Genomic DNA, 27,992 nt, shown 5'->3' on the forward strand with positions numbered 1-27,992 from the left:
CTTATAAAAATTAAATTTTTTAAAAAGATTTATCTTTAGTAAAACTTTTTTTCAAAACAATAAAAAAACTAATGGAAATGGTTTTCCACTTCAAAAGTTTGTAAATTTTATACTTAATGATATGTATGTATCGATATCTAAAATTTCTTAACCGAAAATTCTTCTTTAGAAAAACCAGGTGTTCTCTTATCAAAGGTTCCATGATTATGGCATAGTATTCGTGGTAAACAACTGTTGCTAGAGTCTGCTGCGAAATTATCACTGCAATCGCTTTGCATCATCCAGTACCACACTTGATGTATTTCTGGTCAACTGAGTTCGTCAAATTTTTCCTCACTACGTGCCAAGTAAAGACTCAGTATCCATTTCAATCAACTCATATTTGTTTGTATCGCAGAAAGAGGATAAGAAAATGTTTTTAAGTTGCAACATTGTAATTTTGGTGTACAAGAGGATAAAGAACCCAACAATTATTGGTTCTTTATGTGCAATACGTGTCTTGCTCATTTCTACCTCAAAAATCTGGTCTTTCAGCTCATTCAGGGACTTGAAAACCTGTTGTTAATAAATCTATCTACATGAAATCCTTACAGATATTTTGTGGTCATATGTCCGTAAGTCGACTACGGTCCATTATCTGATAACCATATCATTTGCATCCCAACTATTTCCAATCAACTTCACAGTCTCAGCAACGAATATTAACCCGCATTTTTGAGAAAAAAAGCAGATATTACAAAACAAGCTTTTTTCGATAAATATTTAAATTCAAAATTGAACTATTGATAAAAATTGTTTTCGAAAATGCATTTTAAAACTCAATTAAATATTAGTATCAAAGTATTAATTCAAAAGCATACATGAGCTTCAGCTTTTTTGAGTGTAAAACAGAATATTTCAAATTAATCAGTCAATCAGTCGTCACTAAAAATACTAGTATCAGATATGAAATCATACAGGAAATACAAACAAAAATAATCTGCAAAAGGAATAACTTCTCGGATTGCTAGTTTAGATACCATATAACTCAGTGTGTCGTCTCAATTTGCCCGATGGAGGACACATTTTTTCTTTCTTGTCATCAACTTCTGGCTTTCTACTTCCCTCTCTTGACTGTCTTTTGTATACAATACGCCGGTTGCTCACATTTGAGGGAAGTGTTTTCAGATATTGCTTCAATTTTTCAGATATTGCTTCAGGAGCCCTTCTCTTGACTGTCTTTTGAATACAATACGCCGGTTGCTCACATTTGAGGGAAGTTTTTTCAGATATTGCTTCAATTGCATCATGAGAAAAAATATGATCTTGGTTATCTGCACATTCATCGACCACCTTACTGAGGATGGTTTTGGCAGACTTGAGTGAAGTATTTTCAACAGTCGATGCTCCCTGTACTTCTTTCATTGTATCTTGTCCAGTTTCTGTAGAAAAATACAAAAAGGGGACTGTCTTTTCGCAATTTTTGCTGCCAAACTTGAGCTCAATTGCGTTCTCTTCCTCTATACTTGCAATGATACTCTCTGTCAATGACCCATTTTCCCAGTCGTCACAATCCCGATGAGGTTTTTGCTGCTGCAAATTGTCATACTCGTCAGACACACACCAGAGAAATTTAAGTTCTCTCTCCTGCTCAAAAAATACCAGTTGATTTTCATACACTATTCTATAGTACAACTCATAATCACAGAATTGCTCACGGACTGATCTGCTCAGTTCCATGATGTCTGACATTTGCAAATTTGTGTTTTCGATTAGGTTTTTGTAGAAGTCTACAGTTGTCTGTTTGTATGGAACAGAGACTTCAGGCAAATTCTCGATAGCAATAATGAAGACCAGGAGCTGCCTCGGAATTGAGAATGGAGGATCAGCTACCCAGCCGTAGCAAGTTTTTCTCTCCTTTATAATTGCAACATCATCATTGAAATCGAGGAAGAAGATGTGGGCTTTGAGATTTTCGTTCAATTTCACTGCATTGATGTTCATTATTTCAGCCTTTTTTGGTTGAAGACTGTTGAAATACTAAAAAACTAAAGCTATGAATAAATTACCCGTATTGGTGAATCTTTCTCTCTGAAAAAATTAATATGCTATTTGCGAATGAGTACGATGATAAAAATAGCCATTTGTTTGTTTTTTCTTGCTTGTTTTCATATTTCATAACAGAAATGGCTTACGTGGAATGGGAAATAGGAAGAGGTCCTGGAGATGACGAATATTCACTGAAAGGTTTATAAATGATAAGTTGGTTTTGCAACAGAAGGAGCAAGAAATTGTCTCAAGATAAGAATAAAAGCTAGCTTTTGTTGAGCTTTTGAACAGAAGGAAAAAAGAAGCACAATGAATTGGACTTTTGTTTATACAGTATGATAAAAACTGAAATCATTATGACGCAATAGTGACGTAATTATTACGATACTATGAGTAAGACTTATATCACGTGAGCTCTGCATGCTTTCATAAAGTATGAAAAATCATATTGCCACTAGTATGGATTATATTTTGTTCTCATTAGTTCAATGAGCCCATACAATGCCTGGATATCCGCAATTGTGGCAATCATACGAAGTAGTTGAACTACACTTTTTCTCAAAGAGGTCAGTGACCCACTTACATGGATGAGATCACCTAATTGTTCGTAATTTTGAAGATAGTAGGACGTAATTGTTGAACTACTATGATTAAACTGATGCATTTTATGACTAATTTTAGACGACAGTAAATAATTCGTGACAAGTTTGTGCTCATAAAACCTATATCAATCAGCGAGGAAGATTCATCATCACAAAAGACGACGTCTAAAGTTGATGTTTGTCAGGTCACTAAATAATTGGATTGTCGGGAAGAAATTTGATAAATACAGATGATGGCAAGATTGTCTAATTTATGATATGTTTTGGATAAATATTTGATGAATTTTTGTTATTTCGTTTTCTATTTGGGTATTTTTTTTAAATTCTAACAAATCGGGTGGAGTTTGGTTGTTCTTTGGCAAGATATCTCCACTTTGTGGTAAAAATTGGTATTTTTTGGGAAGATTTGAGTGTTCGTTTGGCAATTACTAAGCAGTTTTTGCTAGACCTGGTTTTTTTGGCAGGAACTACGAATTTTTCTTAACATAAGAATTGTGTATTTTTTGCTAAAAATGGTGTATTTCTGGACTAGAAACGGGTATTTTTGGGCTGGAATTGGTTCTCTTGGTACGAATTTGGTTTTTTTTCAACATTTTGCAATTTTTGGCGATAGTTGGATGTTTCGTGTCAAGAATTGAGTGTTTTATGCCAATAAATGCGTATTTTTGAGGATAGGTGTGTCTTTTTTCCCTTAAGAATTGGAATGTGTTATTGAGGCATTACCTTGCTAATCCATTTCGTGTGAACAGTTTGGACATCATGCGGTGAGGTACGTCTTTGTAAATTGACATTTGTAAAGTGTAACATGAGAAAACGTGAATGACCTAACTACTTTGCTGTTAAGGCTCTATCTTGCTAATCCCCTTCGTGTAAACAACTTAGGCATCATGCTGTGAAGTACGTCTTGGGAAATTGACATTAGTAAAGTGTAATGTGGGAAGGGGTCAATGACCTACCTAATTTGTTATTGAGGGATTATCTTGCTGGTCCACTCCGTGTGAACAGCGTGGGTATCAAGCTGTGAGGTACGTCTTTGCAAATTGACATTATCAAAGGGGAGCTGAAAAAAGTAAGGGGAAAGGAACAAATGATTGACATATCGTAAAAAGCCTCGAAATATGGAGCCACTGAAACTTAAGTATAAACAAGAACATTAATTAAAATTTTACATTAAAAAATTTAAAAAACTGACAAATGAAAAAAGTGTCATTTTAAACTTAGTTTTTTTTTGTTTCCCAATTTAAAAAGAGGTATCTATTATTATTTTGAAACGTGCATTTCTGGCAATTTTATCCAATTAGAAATCACAAATATAATACATTAGCAAAAAAATCAAGAGTCCAAATTCCGTATGCATAAGTTTTCTTCTCTGCACAGTGAAAGGTTTTTTGGTGTCGATACGGATAGTTGCTACAATCCCAGTCAGTATCCAAGTTGTTGAGAAGTTTGGAAACTTTTGGACAACCAAGATCATCTAGATTCTCCAAATCTTTACACAAGTATTTTAAGAGGAGATTACACTTCTCCAACCCCTTTGCAAAGTATTCAGTTGTAGGTGAACAATGTTAGTGAATGATTGATGACAACTCAGTATATTCCAGTTTTCCACTGTTCCAATTAATCCCATGTAATTTTTTAGTGTTCCACTTTGCTTGAAAAGTAGGTTTGTAGTCTTTGGGTGGGAGGAAACTGTATCCCAATACAATTCCGTCCTTGAAAACACCCAACTCCTTAACAATTTGCCCCTCCAAGCACTCAATACCAAACACAACGAGAGACATTCTTTTTTCTAGGTTAGGTTATTAAAAAATGATTAGCAGTCTAGAATTTTGAATTAGATTTACTGTAAATAGAATTACTAATTTTGGTAGTCACTTTTGGTGAATTGAGCAAAATATGGGATCTGGAAGCAACAAATAAGAAACTCTGGATGAATAAGGGTAACTGAATAAAATAAGGGGAAGGAAACAAATGATTGAAACATCTTAAAAAAAACTCGAAATGTGGAGCCAATGAAACTTAATTATAAACAAGAACAATAGGGAACAAAAAACTTTGTAGCCAATGAGATCTTATAAAACTTTTTTTAAGACAATGAAAGTTGTGTAGAAAATGATTTATGCTAATCCCTTTCCTGTGAACAGCTTGGGTGTCATGCTGTGAGGTACGTCTTTGGAAATTGACATTAATAAAGTGTAATATGGTTGGGGGTCAATAACCTTCCTGATTTGTTGTTAAGGCACTATCTTGCTAATCCTTTTATATGAACAGCTTGGGTGTCATGCTCTGAGGTACATTTTTGAAAATCACCTAAGCCGTACGTAATTGTAAATGAGTCATCCTATCTAATTTAAAATTAAAACATAACTTGCTAATCCCCTGTGTGTGAACAGCTTGGGTATCATGCTGTGAGGTACATCTTTGGAAATTTACATTCTTAAAATGTAATTTGGTAGGGGGTCGATGACCTTATTAATTTGTTGTGAAGTCACTATCTTGCTAATCCCCTTCGTGTGAACAGCTTGGGTGTCATGCTGTGAGGTACGTCTTTGGAATTTTACGTTATTAAAGTGTAATTTGTTAGGGGGTCGATGACCTTATTAATTTGTTGTGAAGTCACTATCTTGCTAATCCCCTTCGTGTGAACAGCTTGGGTGTCATGCTGTGAGGTACGTCTTTGGAAAATTACGTTATTAAAGTGTAATTTGGTAGAGGGTCGATGACCTTATTAATTTGTTGTGAAGTCACTATCTTGATAATCTCCTTGGTGTGAACAGCTTGGGTGTCATGATGTGAGGTACGTTTTTGGAAATTGACATTAGTAAAGTGCAATATGGGAAAGGGTAAATGACCTTACCAATTTAATATCAAGGGATTATCTTGCTAATCCCCTCGTGTGAACAGCTTGGGTATCATGCTGTGAGGTACGTCCTTGGAAATTGACATTAGTAAAGTGCAATATGGGAAAGGGTAAATGACCCTATTAATTTATTATCAAGGGATTATCTTGCTAATCACCCTCGCTTGAACAGCTTGGGTATCATGCTGTGAGGTACGTCTTTGGGATTTGAGGGAAAATGGGCTATACGTAATCTTTATACATAGGTACGTCTTTTTACCCCCCCCCCCCCTGTCTTGCTTAACTATTACTACTTACGTCACATAAATTTGTAATTTGTCAATTGAGAACGGCCGGCAAAATTACAAATTGTACTTTTTAGCTCAGATTTATTGCCGATCATAATCTATTACTTTCTAATGGAATAAACTGGTGTGTTTTCTAGGCAATATCATCTGTCTAACCAAAGTGTCCAGCACCACTACGAGAACCAGAAGAATAGACCAAAAGAACTTCCCAGTTACAACATGCTCACCTCTGAAGAATTCGCAAACTACCTCAGGTAAACTATATTCATTTTCATTTAACATTTTTTAAGAAGTTTAAGCGTTGAAAGTTTCTTTTTGAGGACGTTTGTGTTCGGTTGCTTGACTGTGGCTGTTCATTTTCGTGGTATTTTGGATCAACATTTTTCTCTGAATATAGCTTCATGCATTTTTGACTGAACTGCTTTATGCTGATACTGAATTAAATTGAATTAAATTTGCCTAAACCGAGTTAAGATGTGTACCGTTATAAGATGTGTACCGTTTGTACGCTGAGCCTTGGTTCACCTAAAATGTTTTAATATGCTGGAAATAGTCTTCTCTGTAGTCGGACGATAAATCGACTGGAGAAAAAAAACTGTTGACAGTCGCTCTCTTGATTTCTTGTCTCTTTTTTTTCCTCATCAATTTTCTAAATTAACATTTAAGTCAGTTTTAGCTCATATATATATTTTGTTACTTTTAACGGTCAAAAGTAAGCTGTTAAATTTAATTTACCTGCACTCTACCTGAAGTTAACTTAAATTGCCCTAAATTTTCGCCCGTTGCTTCCCGTTACGATACCTTAAAAGTCATGATCTCAGTACCTTGACAAACGCATTTACTCTACCCCAACTTACCGTAAAGTTACCCGAACTCATAGAGTAAATATCTCTTACCTTATTCTTATCTCAACTTTATTGTTAGCGTATCTTATCAGTTAGGGTAAATTCATCCTGAACTAACAAAATTTAGGGAATTTTTTTATCTTGTACTGGTTACTTATACGAGGTTAATTTAAGCTATCAAGAAAGAAAAATAACAAAGTTGGTCCTTACCTTTTTAGTTAAAGTAGGAATAAAGCTAAGGTGATAGGGCAAAAATTAACGAAGGTAAATTTAAATTCAAAGTCTAGGTAAAGTCAAATCTACTTTAACCGGTAAAAGTAAAAAAAGTCTAGAGTAACTTAATACAAGTTTAAAAAAACTCAGATTTGCGTTAACTGCTGCTGTAATATAAATTAGGTTACTTCAGCCTGATTTATTTTTCCCCTTGTTTTCACCGAGTGATGTTGCCAATTAATCAATGGAAGATAAACAAACGGTTCGAGATAACCATATTTTTTTTCATTGCTATGAGAATCTTGCTCTCTTTATAATGCATCACACTACTGCTAATTACAAAGTGACGCACTCGCGTTTTTAAAAGCTGTAGCAGGTTGATTTGAAAGTTTCGCCTTTTTTAAAAAAAAAATCCAAGAAATTAGTTGGAATGCGTGTTACTTCTGAACCAATTTTTAAAAATTAATCTTCATATGTCATTCTTACGAATCGAATCAGGCTCTTCGTGAGTTGTGCAATTTCTCATGAGTGATCATTCAATTTTGCGTCCAATGCGCTTGAATCGTTAGACTTAAGTGAGCCATGGATGACTAAAAGTGATGAATAATCTATGGAATGTGTCGTACCCGAAGTGAGGTGGCCAAAATATGATTCGACAATTATTGTCGGGGGAGGTACCCTTCCACACGTTATGTACACGGTCTGAGTCATACTTTTTGTCGCGCCATTTCAAATCGTAGGAGCACTATGTCGAAACATATCAGCGCACAATTTAATCATAGTCCCAATGCGTCTGAATATATCGCGCAAATTCACATCATGAGCCCGCAAGTGCGAGTCATAAGCGCGTTTTGTCAAACGATAAATTTACAAAACCGCAATAATTCGATTCATAATCTGATTAAATCTGCCTCGTAGTCCCACAGAATTTCATTTTTTTGAACTAAACTGAGAAAGACAACTTGTATTTTAGTTTTGTCTGATCATAGTCGTGTAGTTTTGCACTGTCTGCATTGTCGAATCATAGTTTCACATTCTTCCACTATCTGTTTTGTCTGATCGTGCCTGTCTTAAATTGCACAATTTTGGACTATTTCGGACATAAGCGCACGCTTTCGGATCATGTCAACGTCTTGTCTGAGCATCTGATCATAGCCATTAGAAGAATACATATGCCGATAGGGTGATACTCGGCACCCAATCAGCACATGCATTCTTCCTCGGTTTTCGGAGCCTACCCGACTAATCATGTTGTTCTATTTTTAGATGACACAGTAAGCTTATTCATTTTCCTTTTTCAATTTTTAGCAAAACATATAGCGTCATAATTCCCCCCACTTTTTTCAGCTGCCGTATTGTTCCTTTTTGAGTGCGCGTTTGTGTTTGTTGTGTGTGTGTGTGTATGAGTGTATGCGTGCGTGAGTATGTGTGTTTGCTTGTGTTGTGTATGAGTGTGTGCGTGCGTGAGTATGTGTGTTTGTTAAAATAACTTCCTGTTTGTTAGAGCAAGCACATTAATTTGTCATCGCTCTTATTATCAACACGCTTTATCCTCACATACAAAAAACAGTATTTTTGCCTAAACGATTTTACTCTTTCTAAACAGTTAAATCTATTCGTAACTTATTCAACCTACGTATTCGAAAAAGGCTGCGTGTTTTCTAAAAAATTATCAAAAAAGTTATCAAAAAAGTAGTTACAAAAAATGTGTACCCCCGCCCCCTCCATCAACCCTACCCACCCACCCACCCACCCACACACACACACACACACACACAAACAAACACACACACCCACACACACAAACACACACACACAAGCGCGCACACATTCACGCGTTTATACGCAACAACTGACTGATACATGCACACTGTCAGCTTTTCTTATATTTGCAGAAAAAATTACATTTTGTAAAATAATTTTTACAAAATGTAAAAAATTTGTTTTTACAAATTGTAAAATTTTTTACAAATTGTAAAAATTGCTTTTCTTCAATAGTATTTCAAATTCTAAAAACAATCAGTTTATCTAACAAAATGTAAATTTTTTACAAATTGTAAAAAATTTTTACAAATTGTAAAAAATTTTTTACAAATTGTAAAATTTTTTTTTACAAATTGTAAAAAATTATACTTCTCAAAAATTATTTTAAATTCTGAAGACAAACAGTACATTTTACAAGTTTTTTTACAAATTGTAAAACTTTCATCGTTCCAAGTAATCTTTCAAAAACTAAAAAATGCACAATTTTTACAATTTGTAAAAGAAATTTTACAAAATGTAAAAAACTCTTACTCTTTTTATCGTGATACATGTCTGTCGGATCAACTCATTTTTACAAAATGTAAAAATTTTTTACAAATTGTAAAAAACTTGATTCACTATGAAAACAACCTTTTTGTTGATTCGTTTTGTGTTTTCGAATTTTAATTTGAGTTAGTGAAGAAAACTGATTGGTTAATTTTTTCTGTACTTTTCATTCATTCTTTGCTCGTTTTTCGTTTTTGATAAATTTTCTGATAGGACTCAATGCTTTAATTCTTTGTTTTTGTGGATCATTTTTCTGATTGGTTGGTGTATCGACTAGCAAGTTGAGGTTAGCTTTGCCTCGCTCCAAGTAATTCATTTTGCTCACACTGTTGCTAACCGTCATTTGGTTGCTCCTTCTCAACTAAATTTTTTGCTTTTGTCCTAGCGTTGTTGTTTATTCGAATAAGCTTTACTTAATTTTGTCTTGCTGCTCTAATTTTTTAGTTTTTACAAATTGTAAAAAAATCAGCTTCTACATTTTACAAATTGTAAAAATTTCAGCTTCTACATTTTACAAATTGTAAAAAATTCAGCTTCTACATTTTACAAATTGTAAAAAATTCAGCTTCTGCTTTTTACAATTTGTAGAATTTCAACTACGTTCCTCTTACAAATTGTCAAGTTTTTAGGCATTTCATTTAACAAATTGTAAAAACTCAACTTCTACTTTTTACAAATTGTAAAAAACTCAACCTCCACTTTTTTACAAATTGTAAAAAACAGCCTCCACTTTTTACAAATTGTAAAAAAACTCAGCTTCTACTTTTTACAAATTGTAAAAAAATTCAGCTTCTACTTTTTTTACAAATTGTAAAATTTCAACTACGTTTCTCTTACAAATTGTCAAATTTTTAGGCATCTCATTTTACAATTTGTAAAAACTCAACTTCTACTTTTTACAAATTGTAAAATTTCAACCATGTTCCTCGTTCGGAATGATTGTAAATTCTCTATATTACTCCTGTTTACAGATTTTAAAAAAGAGGATTATTTCTAACAAGCGAGGGATGTCTTGATGAAATTTTACAATTTGTAAAATTCGGTCTTTCGCTGTTTTTGTTTTCAATCAGCAAAAAAAATAAAGTGATTTCTCATTTTTTACTTAGAGCTCTTGTTTGCGTTTTTGAAAAAAAACAGCCCTTACACTTTATTTCAGATTAGCTTGCACTACTACATTTTGTTTCTCATTGGAAGAAAACAAAAAGTGGAGGAGTGTCATCCTACTTATATCCAAAATCATCTTGGTCTTCATTCCGACAACATTGTTAGTAAGTTAAAACTTTGATTAAAACACAGTTTGAGCCATGAGCGTTTTTTTTTATTTTTTTAAAAGAGGAAGTGCTTGCCAACTTTAGGCAATAGTGATTGCAACGTTTTGATGACAAAATTAGAAAACAGTTTCTTTACGATCGATTTATCATCCAATGCGTCGCTTGATTGCTATCCCGACAATACACTTGCGTCCTTCCGTACATCACTCAGCGCACCTCTAGAACTTGACGATAATCAGTGGACCGTTTCCCTCTCTAGCATAACTTGCCCAAAAAAGTTCTTCAATATCGTTGAAGGTAAATTTGACTATATCAATGGAAAACTTGGCATCTACTTATCAAATTGTCGTGTTCCTAAAGGTTTGTACAATAGCGTGTTCGAATTGATTGATGGCATGGAAAAAGGAATCTATGCATCTAGAGGACAAGAATCTATTTTCGATAAAAGTAAAAAAGATTTTCAGTTTTTCCCGAGAAAAGAACTTACGTCCAAAGGTGTGGTTGTTCTATGCGAAGGAAAGGATTGTGTTCATCTGACAAATGTTTCCGATGATCTCAGATACATATTAGGATTAGAGAAATCTCCGTTGGAGACGCATAATAAACTTTCCTCTGGAAACAACCAGTTTGAAGATAAGCCAGTTTTTCCAACGGATATCAATTTGTATCATCTTGCTTTTGTTTATTGTGACATTATTGAGCCACAGTTTGTTGGCAATACCAAGGCACCCTTATTAAGATCTTTCCCCCTATCTGACGCAACTCAGACTGGTCCTGAAAAGGTGGAGTCCTCCATCGCAGGCCGTTTCGGATATCCAGCTGTATATCGTCACTCTTTTGACAAAACTCAATCTAAGCTTGTCAATAAAAACTATATTCACGATATTTTGATTGAAATTCGAAGTGATACTGGGAAACTGATACCTTTCACGGGAGTTGGTCGTACCTACGCAACACTTTTCTTTCAAAAAATTAGTTCATAGTTTCATTGCTTCAAATAATTTAGAATGGCGCAGTGGATCAGAAAACGAAAAGAACAAAGTGACCTCGAGCGACAAAATGCACAGCCTTTCACCGGAGTAACGCCTGAAGAAGATCTTGAGGTATCAAAACTGGATAACGTGTGGGACCTGGATCCAAAAAACAACCGATTTGTCAGAGTCGGGCTCAGAAAATTTGAAACGAGCGTATACGCCTACATTAAGGTCTTCAAATTAACAACTACAGTTGATTCAAAAATCAATACAATATCCGATAAATGGACCAGACAATCGAGTTTATCGCTCACAATGGACGAATTGATCAACGTCACAAAAATTATTGGCAGTGAGTCCAGTGAAACCTTGACTGAGACAGATTTGGCACTCCGGGAGTCTTTTGAGGCGGCAATGACTTCATCCCTTGAAGCGATAAGATGCAATAGCGCTCCCGTTGAAGGGAAGAAAATGAAGACAAAAGTTGTGGAAGTTGAACACAAATTAAATGGCGAAACGATTGGCGACGAAGGCGAAGTTTACACCCAGTCTCAAGTTGGGGACGACTTTCCCGAAGACTTTGCTATCCCTGTTACAGAGGATTTATCATATCGAAATGAGCAAGATGCAGATATTTGGCGATCCCCAATCAAATTCAAAGCTAGTCAAAAAGTGAAAAAGAGCAGTTCTTCCAATATGAAAAAATTTTAAATCGTCTGAATGATATCACACAGTTTTGGTTCAACTGATTGATTGGCTACCAGATTATTATTCTCCTCTCCTTGATCAACCTATATACAATACTTTTGTATTCTCTTGCTACTATTTTTTAAATAAAAAACTTTTTTGCAGCTTTTACTCGTCATCTCATTCCAGCCATTGTTGGTCCTTTTTTCAAACCTTGAACAAACTTATAGTGCTGTGTTTTTCAGACAAGTATCAATGACTTCTGTCAGTTCTTCTGAAGCAGTGAGTTGCGAAGCAATTGACCTTAGTCGCGGCCATAACCTTGCTGTGAAGCGGACGTTTGACAAGGCAACCGGACGGTTTTCATGTTACACTGGAGGATGATGAAGGCAATTCTACCCTGATTGAAATCGAAGAGTCTGTCGACGACAACTCCCAACAAGCGAGCTCTAGCACTGAAGTTGTTGACTTGGACAATGAGGACGTTAATGACGAGGTAATAAGAGCCTTTTTGCTTCAAAACACCTCCTTTTTTCTAGGATGACATATACTGTACTGTATTGAGATGGGCAGTATCGAACCCTAAAAGATACAAAAAACAAATCACTTCGATAATTTGCTGAGCCTCAATAATTTTATTGTGTTTTGTTTAGGATAGTGGAAATGTTCAAATAACCCAGATAGCGCAAATGTTTGGGATTGACGTAGTGAAGGAGGTTGTCAGTAAACAATCAAATCAAATATCGCTGGGCAATATGATACTCAAGGCTATCGCAGAGGGTCAATGTAATGATCTTTATGCGAAGTTCAAATATGTTGCAACGCGAGAAGAATTGAATACGGCTTTTGACTTCATGATAGCTAATTTGAAGAGCCTACTTCTCCAAATAAACATAGGTTCCTCGGAGACAAATAACATCAAGCGTTATTGTTGGATGCTTGGTTTTTTGTACAAAGCAAAAAGCGACCTGTTCAATGACAATGAAGACGAGAGGCGATCAAAAGTGTATAAGAAACTTTGTGTAAAAATGCTGTCATGCTCGAATGTGACTCTTGAAGACTTGATTCTCCGCTGCCAAACCATAGCATAGCAAAAAGTTCAACCTACCATAATTCATTTTTCTTGCGCGGATTTTGTTATGTCTAAAAATTTATTGTACACTTTTTCTTCTTTCATATGTGTGTGTATTAATTTTCATCTTATGCTATGACAGTCAGTCATTTATTGACTATTTAGTTGTTTCACTACCAAATTTTTTATCTTATTTTTTGAATTTCAACGACCAACTGAAAGAAGCAAGTTTATTCAAAACCACCTTGTCTTCAATAATATTATGAGGAATTATTGTTAAACTCATTAGAAAAAAAAATGTTCTCACAAGATCACCAATTCAGCCACTTCTGTTTTTCAGACCACAAAATGCAGAGTGGAAATCAACCATGTGCAATGTCCGACAACCCGTTATGCTCAAAAGAAGTTGAAGTTTACGAAAAAGTTGAGATAGCTGTTCGTCAACTTGAGCTGTCACATCAGTCAATTACCATTTCGATAGATAACGGATCCTGTACATGGATAGAAGCTCTGAGAAACCTGGAAAGCACAAAGGCTTTTGGAAATGTGCTCTACCATATGGGAATCATCAGACGTTTCGCTTCCTTATTCCAATGGAATCGACTGAACAAGACTCTCGAACAAATTTATCTGAGGCTGGCGGATTGCTACAGAAAAATTGACATGCACGACGACGCAAAAGCACTCAGCTTAAGAGCGTTCAATTTATCGCAAGAATATAGACAGCGTAATGAGGCACAGAAACCAGCGACGATCCCAGAGTGATTGTTCCTAAACTAGATTATAATGAACGTTTTTTCGAACGTTTATAATTTTTGTAAGCTGCCTAACTTTCACCTTCAAATATTATGTATAGTTCAGAGTGTTTTTACTGATATTAAAGTACTTTAATTTATATCCGGGGTTTAACCTACAGCTTTTTTGAGAGGATTAAAAACGTGTCAACCAACTATTGGACAGACTTTTTTTCAAAAGATTTGAATGATATCTTTCCAATCAACCAACCGTTAATCAAACTTGATCAAACTGATTTTGTTATTGCGGTTTCTAACGTATTTCCTGCGTTTCAGTGAAATGAATGTACAAGCCAGTGCAGATGAAAGGGTTGTCTATCTTGACAAATGTATTGCGGCCTGGAACGATTCACTAATTGAAGCAAGTGAAGGTATCCGATTAAAAGAGATGAATGATGTGAAGGCGGTGCAGCTTCTAAAAGGCCTCAGAGACGAAGGTTTACGACTTCATTCGTTGCCAAATATCAAAGAGTTTTTGACTGGTTTTCAGTGGTTCAGCATGACATATCTGATGGAACGAACCTATCAAAAACTTGGAGAAATTCTTTTACGTCTTGGTGGTTCCTCTAAATCTGAAGCTAAAGAATGTCTTTATATGGCAGCGGTTTTTGCCTGCAAATATGTTCAGAAACCAGCCAACAAATGATTAAATTGTGCCTTTAACTGTTGCTTTCAAATAATAAGTAAAACTTGCTCCAAACTTTTACCACCCATGCTGCTGTGTTTAAAGCCGCTAATCATTTTCCAAACAAAACATTTTCTTTTGTCATTTCTGATGCGCTCACTTTTTGTACTCGAGTTTTCTAATTATTTTATAATGACACAATATTTTGTTCTTGGCTCAACATAAGAAAGAACACGAATTCTGTTTAACATTTTTTTTTGCTGTTCGAAATTGATGATTGTTCTCTCTCTATAAACGACACAAACAGACCGTCGTCTAAAACTAATAATTGAAGAATCAGGTTCTAAATTTGATACCTGTTTTCAGAGACTGAACATGTCAAGTGAAAACACACACACTAATGGCAGCAGCAGCAACGCTACTGTAGCAGAAGCACCAGACCTGAGCTCAGCTAGTGGTTTTGATACCTCAACCTTTTATCAAATAACACGAAGACCGAAAAGAAGGAGCTCCCTACAAGCGGTCAGTCGCGACTTCGAGGTCAGTTTCCGAGGTATTGAAACCCAAATTGACAAAGTCAAAGACATTTTTAATCACTTGATAAATTTCCTAATTGAAGAATTAAACCGTGAAAACGAAAATACTAACCACCGTATACGCTTGGTTCTAAATGCTCCGAGTCTGAGTTACCCAGTTCATATACCTTTCCAGGAAGCGGCTGATTTTAACATCGATTTTGTGTTAAATGAAATTGAGCGTGTTTTAAATTCAAACGAAGGGTTCGACATCAGTAGCGATATGAAAGTGAATGTGTTATCGGTGTCTTTACCTGCAATGGGTGGCTATAAAATAGGCGGAATTCATAATCGAACTATCCCCGACGTACTAACTTTCATATCACAGAAGCGATCAGTTATATCTATTCATACTGATGAATCAAATAATTGCTTATTAGCAGCACTAGGCGTAGGCATGGCTCTGGCAGATAACGGATTACAGCAGGCAAAGAAACAATTTTCAAAAAAATACAAACAGGATTTGGAAAAAAAGCAGTTGATATTCAAACTGAAACGGTTTTCTAATTCGGATATTGATTTCGAAAACAGCGCGAATAAAAAATGGACTCTTGACGATCTCTCTATGTTGGCCAAAACCGCAACTCTAATACCATACAACATAACTGTGTACGATGCAAAGTTCATGGGTGTTTATTTGAAAAGTTTCAACGACGGCCAGGAGAAGCACATTGATCTGTTGTACAACTCAGACGCAGAGCACGTTGATGTAATCACTTCAATGAAGGGCCTGTTCAGCGTTCGGTTTTACTGCTATGCTTGTCATAAAGGATTTTCTACTGTTAAACACTTGTGTGCAGCCAGTTCGTGTACAGAGTGTCGTATGCCAAAGTGCAGAAACAGGGCTTCTACTGCGTTCAATACTGATTTTTTTGGACAACAGACGTGTTCTACGTATCGTTGCCAAACTTGTGGACTAATTTTGAAGAGTCAGCTGTGCTTGGATGCGCATATAACGCAACGTATTTGCTCTTATTTCTACAAATGTCCTGGGTGCAATCTTACTGTTTCCCGGCACTCGGCGTCCACTCATCAATGCAGCAAAAAACGATGCGTTACTTGTTCTCAATTTTACGATTTCTCACAAGGAAAGAAACACGAGTGTTTTGTACAGAGCCCCAGAAAACGGACACGTGCAGCCCTGGAGACTGATGTTGGTGAAAGAACGACTGTTGATGGTGATAACAGAAATTTTGCCGGCAAGAAATCAAAGAGGAGTAACCTCTCCATTTCAGTGTCCAGTTCTGACGCTTCCTTCTCGCGACAGGAAGAAGAAGCAGAGCAAGCAGTGCCAGACGAACAAACTTGGGCCTTTGACATTGAAACTGATCAGAGCTGCGAACAAAAGAATGTACACAAACCGGTTCTTCTGATTGCAAAATCATTTTCAGGAGTTGAGAAATCTTTTGTTGGTTACAATTCAGTTAACGATTTTTGTCTTTGGTTGTTCGACAACAAAGAGCGTGTCAGAAAGTGCGAATGGTTCATTGCTCATTTTGGAAGTGGGTACGACTTTTTGCCAATCTTGGAGTGGCTATATCAGAAACAATGTTTCATTCCAAAAATTGTTCTGAGAGGCAATAAAGTTGTGTCACTCAAAGTGGGAAATAAACGGTTTATTGATTCATACCTGTTTATACCTATCCCTCTTCGGAAATTTTCAAAGACATTTACTATTGAAGAGACGGAGAAGGGATATTTCCCCCACTTTCTTACTTCATCTGCAGCTTTTGAAGGTAAAACACCTTTTCATACAATTTCTTCGTGCCCCAATGGACAGGAATGCGGCTTAGTGAACATAGTTTCCGCTGATTGCCCTCACTGCATTAGTAGGAGAGATGACAGACTTTCAAAACTCCAAGGATTAAATTGCACAGCACGGACGCTACCAAGAGAGTGCCATGAGAATTCAAGAGAATGCCAAGAACCAGATTTTGCCTTCCTACCCGGACAGTTCCCGCCGCGGTGTCTGTTTGGCATTAATTCCCTAAAAGATACTGAGGATTTTAATCACTTCATTCAGTGGCATCAACAACAAGAGGTAATTTACAAGGAAAACTTGCTAGTTTACGACTTTCAGCTAGAGTTAACAAAATACTGCCAGTCAGACGTTGAATTATTGAAACAAGGTGTTACCACTTTTCGGCGACTGATTAAGAAAACATGCAACAACATTGACCCCTTTCAAATAGCATGTACTGCTGCATCAGCCTGTAACTATATATACCGACAACTGTTCATGCCTCCAGCCTCTATAGCAATTTTACCATCAAACGGATATCGCTCGATGGAGAAAACTTCGTTCCCGGCTAATCAATGGCTCTGCTGGATCGAACGTACCGAGGGGGAAAAAACAGGAATTTTGAAATCAAGTTCTACAAATCAAACTCGTTGGGTGGTTCTGCTTCAAAAAACGATAAAGAAGTTCGAGAGCAAAAAATTGGCCCGTGCCGTGTAGATGGCCTCATGTTAAAAAAAGAGCGCTCCGATGAACAAGATTGGATCAGCGATTCTAAAGTTGTGTACAGAGCAATTATTTATGAGTTTTTTGGTTGTTATTATCACGGCTGCTACAAATGTTATCCAAATCGAAAAGAGTTTAATAAGAAAATGGGAATGACTATGGAAGAGCTTCATTTCACCACTTTTCAAGAAAGATTTCAGTTTCTCCAATCTCAAATTGAAAACAAGGTTCGCCACAAAACGACGGATGGTTTAAACTATGTCATTGAGTCATGTGAAAATATCTGGGAATGTCAATTTAACGATTTAGTTAAAAGCCATTCTTTTGAGGAAGCGGCAAAAATTGCTCCTTTTTCTAACGGCCACTATCATACCTCAAAGTTGAAACAACTGGTGAGCAGTAGCGAGTTTTTTTCACCACTCAAAGCCAGAGACGCTTTTGTTGGCGGTCGGACAGAAAATTTCTGCACACGTTGGCACAAAAAGAATTGTAACCAAAAGTTTCGGTATGTTGATATTTGTTCCTTGTACCCGTATGTTAACGCGTCGTGCCCTTATCTTGTTGGTCATCCGGACTTTGTGCTTGTGGCTCCAGTTTTTGATGAAAATGTGTCGGAAAATCCGTTAAGTCTTCAGCGACGAAAAGTGCTAGCATCACGCTCGAATGATTGCATTTATTGTCAGCCTTTTTCGGAAGTTGAACAAAAAATTTTGGATGAAGAATATTTTGGATTAATCAAATGTCTTCTTCTGCCGCCGAGGAATCTCTGGATACCAATTATCCCTTTCAAGTATAATACGAAACTTTTTTTCCCGCTCTGCAGGAAGTGCGTGGAAACCACTAGTTCTAACAAACCCCAGCAGGCAAATATCCCAATCGATGGGTCAAATTGCTCGCACAGTGATTACCTTGATAGGGCTTTCTGGGGCACATTTGTGACTGTTGAACTACGATTAGGGATTCGTTGGGGCTACAGAGTTATTGATCTGTCGGAAATTTGGTCATGGAGCACTGCAAGACGCTCATCAAACTTATTTCGGGAGTACATAAACACTTTTTTGAAGATAAAAACAGAAGCGAGTGGGTGGCCAGTAGAGTGTAACTGTGATCAGACTGAAACTTGTAGCCACAGAAGAGACTTTCTGCGCGACTTTGAACTCAAAGAGGGGGTTAAACTGAATGAGGAGAATATGGAGCGGAACGAAGGCCTACGTTTCTTCTCAAAAATTCTTCTCAATTCTTTTTGGGGTTATCTTGGTATGCGTGAGAACCTGCCAAAAACGAGGTATGTCAACAATTACCCTGATGTCGTAAAATACTTCACGTCTAATTTTTCTCGCGTTATTGACGCAACTCTAGTGGGAGAAGATTTGATGCTTCTTCAGTACCAAATGATTGACGATGCGGCTGATATTCCGAGAAAATCTAATGTTGTTTTGGCTGCCTTTACAACCGCCCACGCCCGAAGCATACTATATCAGCATATTTTGAAAGTGAAAAATCCTCAAAACGTTTTATACTGTGATACAGACAGTATAATGTACATCGATGAGCAAGTTAGTGGTTTGGATGCTCATAGGGATATACCTATCGGTTCCTATCTCGGTGATATGACGGATGAGCTTCCAAAAACGGTCACGGTTGATAATTTTTTTAGTGGTGGGCCAAAATTTTACTGTATCAATGGACGCAATAATGAAACAGCTGCTGAGTACAATGTTTTTGAAGTCAAAGGTCTCACTATTAACAGAGCAGTGGAGAAAACGTTCGATATCGAATCGTTCAAAAAACTGGTTCTTCAGGAGGTGCACGAGCTGCGCTCCCCATTTAGCTCAATGCGTCGTTGCGTTAAAACTGGTAAAATTCAAACACAGTTTTGCAAAAAAAAATGACTAAGGTAACTTGTACTAAACGCTGCTTCGATACTGATACTGGCTTATCTGTCCCCTATGGTTTCTTATCCAACTTCAAACATTAATGTAGCCAGTTTGTATTTGGTATCAGTAATTTAATTTTTGTTTCTTTTTTCAATTTGAAGTATTAATTTCTTTTCACACTTTTTTCTCCAATTGTTTATTTTTTGAACAGGAATTGCAAACCATGCACAAACTTTGTCTTGTTTTCAGATTATTGAACGTTATGTCTCAAACCAAGTCAGACAGCACTCAACATTGGAGCTCAGAGACGATAACAGACTGGTCAAGTAACAGATATCTAGAAAAACTGACTTGTCACTACATTGCGGTCGACTCCTGTCAAATGAAGAATATGGGCTGTTGCATGAGCGTTGATGGGTTTTATTGTGGCGGGCCAAGTGGCCAACTAAGAGCTGACTTAGATCTAATTAATGACACTATTGTCAGCTCTATTGTGCGCGCAAACTATGTTTCATTGTTCCTGTTCATCCTTTCGATAATTTTGCTGTCTGTCGTTGTGTGCTGTATTATTGATGCTACTCATTTCCGATGGTCCCGAAAACAGGAAATTCAGTCAGCCGTTAAAAGGAAATCGAAAAACCGGCCGGCGACCGAGGTTCTTGGGAAAGGGATTGCGGTGGACGGGCAAACACGCTTGCAAGAAGAAGACAAAAATTCATCTGACTTGATTTGCAGGGGTTGCTCTGCTACAACGCAAGGCGAAATGTCCGCGGCTTCATGGTGGCAACACGATTCAAATTCTGTCCAAGCTCTCCAGACTACTGCGCAAGTTCACTCCGTTCCTCCCGATCTCCTGGTTTCCAATGCAAGTAAGGAAAACATGACTGCAGTTCTACCACTGATTGGACCACAAAAGTATATGCAGTATCCGGTTTTGTATGGAAGAAAACACTCTTTACCAACAAGCTCTCGAAGCATTTATTATACACCAATTTCCGTTCAGAGAAACATTTCTTTCACGACAATTTCAAAAGACAAGCCAGCAAATGTAAGTCATTTCGTCAAAGATAATAACCCCTCTACTTCTCACTTTGGAAGCCTGGTCGAAGACGTGCCCGCCCGAAAAAAGAGGTTGCCATCTAAATCAAGTGTAGATGATAACACTTCTACAACAACAACAACAACTTCGACTTTTTCTCGTAAGCAATTGTATAGTTATGGAGACCTTGAAACGCTAGTTTGATTGATGGATTGATCATATCATGCAAAAGAAGAGGAGCACTTGATGATCATTTTTAAAGCAGAGACTCATGGCTGTCTGTCTGTCTGTCTGTCTCTCTATGTTTGTATACCATATCTCGAAGGTTTGTATTGTATTTCAGCAAACATTTGTGATGAGTTAGTCTTTATTGATGACAGTACTTGTTGCTTTTTACTGTACAAAAGATTGAAGTGAATGAAAAGAGAACTGCCAATTTGAGGCAATTTTTTGTAACTTTTAGATTTTTGATAGTTGCAGGTAGATCTAATTGTTTAATCATTAACTAACTACCGCACTTGAATGTTATTCTTTTCGTTTTCTTTTGTTGTTTCATTTGTGTACCTATTATTAACTGTGATGCAGGGGACACTGATTTTTCAGAGTTTTGGTATGGAGTTTCGTCAAGGTGCCACCAGGAACTATGCGCATTTTGTGTTCTACCCCACCAATGATTGTGAGAAAGGAGCAATAGAGCAATGTGATCACATTTTGGAGGAGCTCTGTGCAATGCTACAGCGTGAGCACATTGAGTTTGTGATTGGTGCCCATGTCTTTAACTGCCTAAAACAATGCGGTTTTCCAAATGCAGTGTGTGTGACACGAAAAACCTCACAGAATCAACATCGTGTTCCAAATTCAGCTCAAAGGTGCAATCTTATGTCGTCCACTAATAAGGAAGCACCGGAACTTTGCGAGAACCATCTTCATTTGTTGATATACTGTAAAGATGACTCCCAATCATCTACAAGTAATGCCCAACCAGCGACCACAACAAACTGGAGACTTGAAGAAGCCGTAGCACGCGTCAGGCACTATTTCAGTTTTCAACTACCGAGGTCAGAGATGAGATCAGGCTTCAAATTCTTTCAAATACAATTGTGGTGTCCCTTCTCTGTGTATGCTGCTTTCGCTGGACAAATAAAAAATAAACAACCTTATGCTCTTGCGCGCGGGGAACAATTCGACTTGTTCAGTTCTACATATGACGCAAATGCTGACTTGAACAAATATTTTCCAAAGAGAGCACCAATTCTCCGTTCCAAGTGCCTGTTTGAACTGCAAATAAAATTCTTGGTAAAATAGTGTTGTGCATATGGACAGCAATTTAGATTATGACATCTTTGGTTTTTCTTAATACAGTTTAAATACAGCATAAATGTAAGATTGAAGGCAGGCAAGTAGAATGTATCCTTGACTCAACTTTCACGCGCTCTACGCAACTTTATCCTGATTGGTAGCCTTGCTCATAACACAAGGTTTGGTCTTTTCAGAGAGAGATTTAATGGCTCTCCTACCAATTTCTAGTCAGTATTTTGTTCGCATTTGGTCAAAAGATTCGGTCCTCAATGCATCTACGCATCAGAACCCGCTTTTGCAGCAGCATATCGAACCCAATATTGAGGTGTTTGAGCGTATCAGCAATTTGAGCTGCGAAACACAAATTCCAGTGAGCAGCAGGCACCTGTTTCTGACAATACAGTTGGACGCTTCTCGTGTAGGAATCTTCAAGAGCATTGCTACTTTCTCCGTAACAGAAATGAATCGTATTTGGGGTTTGAAGCCAGCCATTGACAGCCTGCTTTTTTACTACAATTCAGTCTACAATTACCGACAAGCGGCAACATCATATTTGCCTCAAAACCAGCTCCAGAATGCTTATAATCGGTTCGCTCAACAACAACAACAGCAAAGCAACAGCCAAATGAATTCATCTCAGTTCTTTTGTCCACAGTATGATAGTGCATCGGACGCAACTTTGGATTTCAATCTGCATTATTTCAACCAAAACAACAACAACGCACATTTACTTGAAGATAATCAGTCACACATTGCAGCTAGGTCAAGTCTTTCCACACATCAGATACCGTTTGCGGCTGCCGCTCGAATGGACTCTCATTCGCTTCCAGTGCAAAATCAGCAACCATCACCAGTGACATATATTGCTGCACCATCTGCTACGTTGTTGCAGCAGCGAAACCGTTTTCAACAAAATCAATTTGGTAGAGCTGCCAATAACAATCTAAACGTTCGACATTATTCCTCGGCTGATCTTTCAAATCTTTCCAATTACACAATTGGAGAAGAAAGTGAAGAAAACAACAATTCCTTAGCGGGAGTAGCCTGTGTGTCTCAACACGTGGGAGATGGATCAAGCAATGATACCAAACAACAAGTTGCCGGGAGGGAAGACAGAAATCTTACTTCGTCGTCGGCAGAAGCTGTTGTAATAGCTGGTGTTCCTGATGGTTACTATGATGACGCTGAAGAGGAAGATGATGAAGACAATATCAATACTACTGACGTTAATTAGAAGCTGATGCTATCTATTAAGCTGCTGTTTCGGAAAACACTTTTTTTATTTCTTGCTACTCCTTTACGTTTTACTTTACATTTTTTAAAGCTGCTCGCTTCTTTGCTGCCAGAAAAAAAAAGCTGCTCGCTTCTTTTTGTTTTTGTACTGTGTCTTCTTTTGTTACTACAAATGGCGCTTCTTTTCCTGTTTCTATCTAATTTTCTTAATTTTTGTTGTGCGAAGAAAAGTAATCAAAATTTACTGCTGTTGTTGTTGATGATGTTAGATTAATTAATAAAATGAAAAATATTTGTCAAAGACCTAGATCATACACCTAGCTATGCAGTTTTTCATTATCAAGTTCTGTTTTGTAATGGTTGTTTAGTTGGTTGATTGATTGATTGATCGATTGATAACAATAATTTTTTCGATAGATATTTGTTTGTATGGCAAAGGAAAAGCAAAGAAAACAGCAATGAGGAGTTTGTCAACAATGAGATGGATGAATGGATGGATAGATGTGATATACATCATTTTTTAATAAACTAATTTTTTTTGGTATATTTTCACAATAAAGTACCTGTATTTCTCAATAGAAAAAAAAGTGTTTTGTTTTTCAGATGCTTTGAAGACAAAACAAAAAATCGTTACAAACAAATTTTCTGCCTGGTTTCAATTGACTGACTGGCTGAGTGTCAAACAAGTATCTTGCCCGACCTAATTTCTAAAGTGGTGGCTCCCCATCATTTGCAACTGCAGCGAAAAAACACATTATTCACAACGAGATGATTAGAGAACAACAAAAACAACAACATGTGGCGGAAGAAAAAAGCAGTTGTTTTAATTCTGAGTTGAAGAACGACGCGGACGACCTGGGCGCGCGCTCTCCGGACGGCGCCGATGGCGGACGCGCTGCCCGAACGAACGGCGGGCCGCCCGCGGACGACGCCGAGCGGGGCGGCGGACGCGCTGCCCGGACTTCGGATGGCGCGCAATCTTCGGGCGGTGCGACGCCGTGCGGAAATTGCATGAAATTGTTAGGAACTAACGCAACAACAACGACATCAATGGAAAGCAGCCACTTTGATTTAAATGGGAAGAGGAGCAGGAGGATGACTATATCCGAGCAAAATGTAGACGAACAAGGAATGAACTCAATGCGTCCAATTGCAAGTTCGCTCCCCTTTTGTGGCGTGTCAGCTCTACTGTCAAAGACAACGAGAGTGCATCCCTCCAGTCAGTCCACTGCACTGCGTCCAAATAGTCTTCAACTTTTTGATCAAACAACAACAAATCATCCGCTGCAAAAAAGACCTAAGGCGCAGCAACATCAAAGCGTTTGTCTTTTGGAGGCCTACCTCTGACATTTGGTCTAGTTTTCTCTCATCCATTTTGTTGAACTCAACACACAAACACACACGCATGAATCGAACTAACTAACTCAACTAATCAACTCAACTCAACTCAACTCAACTCAACTTAACTTAACTTAAGTTAACTCAACCCAACTGAACTGAACTCAACTCAACTAACTAAACAAAAAAAAACTCAATAGAATTATTATACTACGCTGCTGATTGATGATACTGCAATCAATTGGATAATGCAATTAGACAAAATTTCTGACTGTCAAAATTTTGGATTTTTGAGGCTACTTTTTTTCATTTTGATACTAATCTATATCTATCTATCTATCTATCTATCTATCTATCTATCTATCTATCTATCTATCTATCTATCTATCTATCTATCTATCTATCTATCCATCTATCTATCTATCTATCTATCTATCTATCTATCTATCTATCTATCTATCTATCTATCTATCTATCTATCTATCTATCTATCTATCTATCTATCTATCTATCTATCTATCTGTCTATCTATCTATCTGTCAATCAATGTCAATTGAATTTTTTTCTCTGTTTTTCTTTAGTTTTAATGAGATGTAATAAATAATACAACAGTTTGTCGCTCCAATAGAAGTAAGAGACGAAATGAAGCACGTGCTCTCTCATTTTAATTATGAAAGATACTAATCATCAGCAGCGGTCGTCTAATGTACAAGAACAAACAACAGATTTGAGCTTTGGAAGAACGTCTTACAACATTGGCGGAGATAATGTAGCTGAAGATTGCAAGGTTCAAGAAAATTCAGTCTTTACCAAACCAAGACTCGGCACTCGTCGTTATTTTTGGCCCAATCAACAGATTCTATTTTTCACACAATGCATTGTGATTGTGTTTGTTACCTTTTTGTGTCTCTACAAGTTATCTAAGAGCGGGTTCTCTGCTCGAAAGAAAGCAACCGCGGGTTCTACAAGTGATGAAACGCACCATTCCTCGCCTTTCCTCTGCGAAGAGAATACGACGTATCTAACTCTGTTGAGCACTTGTATCGGCTATCTCGTGCCTGCTCCGAAGCCAACCACTGAAGTTCACGTTGTTAGAAAGTTGCAGAGAGGTAGTAAAGCTGGCGACTCTGACATTGATGATGCTGTTGCAGCATAATGTTTGGGAGTTTGTGTGCTGTGCAATAGAAAAAACCCGTGCTACCTTCTATACTCAAATTTTTTTTGTAATTGTGATGGTTTCAATTGCGTGTAGCCAGCTTGCGTTTGCTTCTGACAATCTCAGTTGTGAGCTAAAAACTGCATATTTTATGGTCATTACATATTGTCTGACTTTTTTGTTACCCCCCGTTCACTCCGCAGCACAAGTCAACCACATGTATGAGCAGTAATGAATAAATTAATATCAACGAAAGAGCGTGTTTTTATGTGTGTTTGCGGAAGCTCCGGAACTGGAAAAACTCAGCTGATCCTTTCAATGCTATCAACTCCTACTGTCCTACAGGGAGTTTTCCAACCACCCTTTGAACACATTGTTTACATTTATCGCTACTGGCAACCTGTTTATTACGATTTTTTGAAGACTTTGGGAAAAAGTGTCAAAGTAGAATTCAAGTGCTGCATTCAGTCAAAAAATTTAATCACAAATACCCTTAACAACAGCAGCGGTGCTAGCAACGAAGAAAATTGTGTTGACGATCTTATTTTGAGTGAGCTTCATGCTATTTCCGAGAAGCACAGCAACATCGGCTACCCACAAAAGAAAAAGCTGCTAATTTTTGATGACTGCGGTGAGGAAGTTATGGAGAGCAAGGCTTTCGCTACATTGGCGACAGCCGGTAGGCATAAAAACATCTCTACAATTTTCATTAAACACAATCTCTATCAACAGGGCCGTTATTCGGTTACCATTGATAAGGGCACAACACATATCGTTCTCACAAAATCACCACGCATTGGTAAGCAATTGAAAATCTTAGGCTCTGAGCTGGATACTGCAACGCCTGCGTTTCTCAACAGCTGCTATAAGCATTGCATGAGAGTTCCATTCGGTCATTTCCTAATTGACTTGACACCCACATGTCCCGATAGTCTGAGATTTTGCACATACATCTGCAATACTACCGTAGGTAGCAAAAAAGATATTTTAATATCATCTGACACGCAATCAAAGCAAAGGAGAGCAGTCAGTGGTGGTTCCTTTGCAAATGAAACAGATGATCAGTGCCAGTTGTCGTTCGACTCTAGTCAAAAACAGCCGGTACCTCGGCGCGGGGATTGCACCCATTTCTTTCTCTCCTTTCAACAAGTCTGTTCGAACAATTTTACCGTACATCAAAACGGCTCTATTCTAGTGGACGAATTACATGGTTCGATCCGTGAACTTTACCAAAATTGTGCAATCACACTAGCGAGTGTTGGCAAAAGTGATCTGCAAAATGTGAGTTAAACATTGCATGCACTGGAGCTGAACAAAATCCGATAAAATTTTTCCCCTATTTTAACATTTTTTTTGTGCTTATTGTTATGTCATATCGAGCAAAGCAGGCCTCGTCGAATACAGCGTCAAAGTTTATTGAGTTTGCACTAGTTCCATTGCTGAAAGAACAAGAAGAGCCAAAAAATGCCATTCATACAAATTTGCTGGCAATGCAGCCACTGTCCAAAAGGTCATTTTCCTCTGTCCCAAAAACAGATAGCTTCAATACAACGGATATCAATAAAGAAGATCACGACAACGAGTCAGCTGCTCACAACAACAGACAAGACAACCTGTCAACAAATATTGAAGGAAACTCTTCTTTCGACCCTGTTAGGGAAGAATCAGTTGTCAGTTCTTCTTTGAAACAGTTGGATAGAAAAAAGAAAGGAGGTCCACGCTCCCAAAAATCAACAGTCAGAAAAAAAGATGGTGCTACGCTGAAACGTTATCGCATGCGAGCTCTTTTGTCTCTGATTGACTCCAATCCCAGTCTTTCTTTCAGCCAATCTGGTAATCGCTTACTCCTCGGATCTAATTCATTTCAGTCGGGCGATCAAGTTGACATTACAAATTCTGTTAACCTGATACATTTTCTTAAGAATTTGCAGATTCATAATAAAAAGTTGAATGGGATGGAACGTCAAATTGTTGAAACATTATTGATGGTGCCGATAACAAAAGAAAAAGTTGATCATCTAAAGTCCTTGCTCCTAAACAGGTCGGCGATGCAAGTCATTGACGATAAAGTTAGCTCATCCAAGCTAAGTCTTGAGTGATAGTTATTATTTTGTTCGACTCATAATTTCTATATACTGAATTGAAATCTTTAAAGCATGGTTTCTGTTAAAACTACAAAAAAGGCCGGTAAAAAAGCTGAAAGACTCTCAGAAGCTGAGTATCGTCACTTGAAAGGAATCTATACATCGCTGAACAACCCTGCGGCTTATGGTGGAATTTCTAGTCTGAGAAAAGCCAGCAGGTTACCCCTGTCCAAAGTGCGAGAGTTTTTGGAGAGTAGTAAAGTGTATACAAAGTTTAAAGCTGCAAGACAAAAGTTCAAAAGACTTAAAGTCAGAAGTCTTGGAGTGAACCATATTTGGTCCGTTGATGTCGCTTTTAT

At 37.4% G+C, this 27,992-nt stretch overlaps 2 protein-coding genes across 2 annotated transcripts in view; one reads left to right on the forward strand and one right to left on the reverse strand.

Moving 5' to 3' along the window:
* The window catches only part of LOC142340586 (glutathione synthetase-like), a 494,803-nt gene that overhangs the window by 334,588 nt on the left and 132,223 nt on the right, over positions 1-27,992 (reverse strand). The window lies entirely within an intron of this gene.
* LOC142341395 (uncharacterized) overlaps positions 1-27,992 on the forward strand; it is a 128,676-nt gene that overhangs the window by 62,093 nt on the left and 38,591 nt on the right. Inside the window, exon 12 of the mRNA XM_075392322.1 lies at positions 5,915-6,031. Within this exon, the coding sequence (XP_075248437.1) occupies positions 5,915-6,031 (117 nt within the window). The remainder of the gene's footprint in view (positions 1-5,914; positions 6,032-27,992) is intronic.

The sequence above is a fragment of the Convolutriloba macropyga genome, chromosome 6 (assembly GCF_964194025.1).
Source record: "Convolutriloba macropyga chromosome 6, txConMacr16.3, whole genome shotgun sequence".
Taxonomy (NCBI): Eukaryota; Metazoa; Xenacoelomorpha; order Acoela; family Convolutidae; genus Convolutriloba; species Convolutriloba macropyga.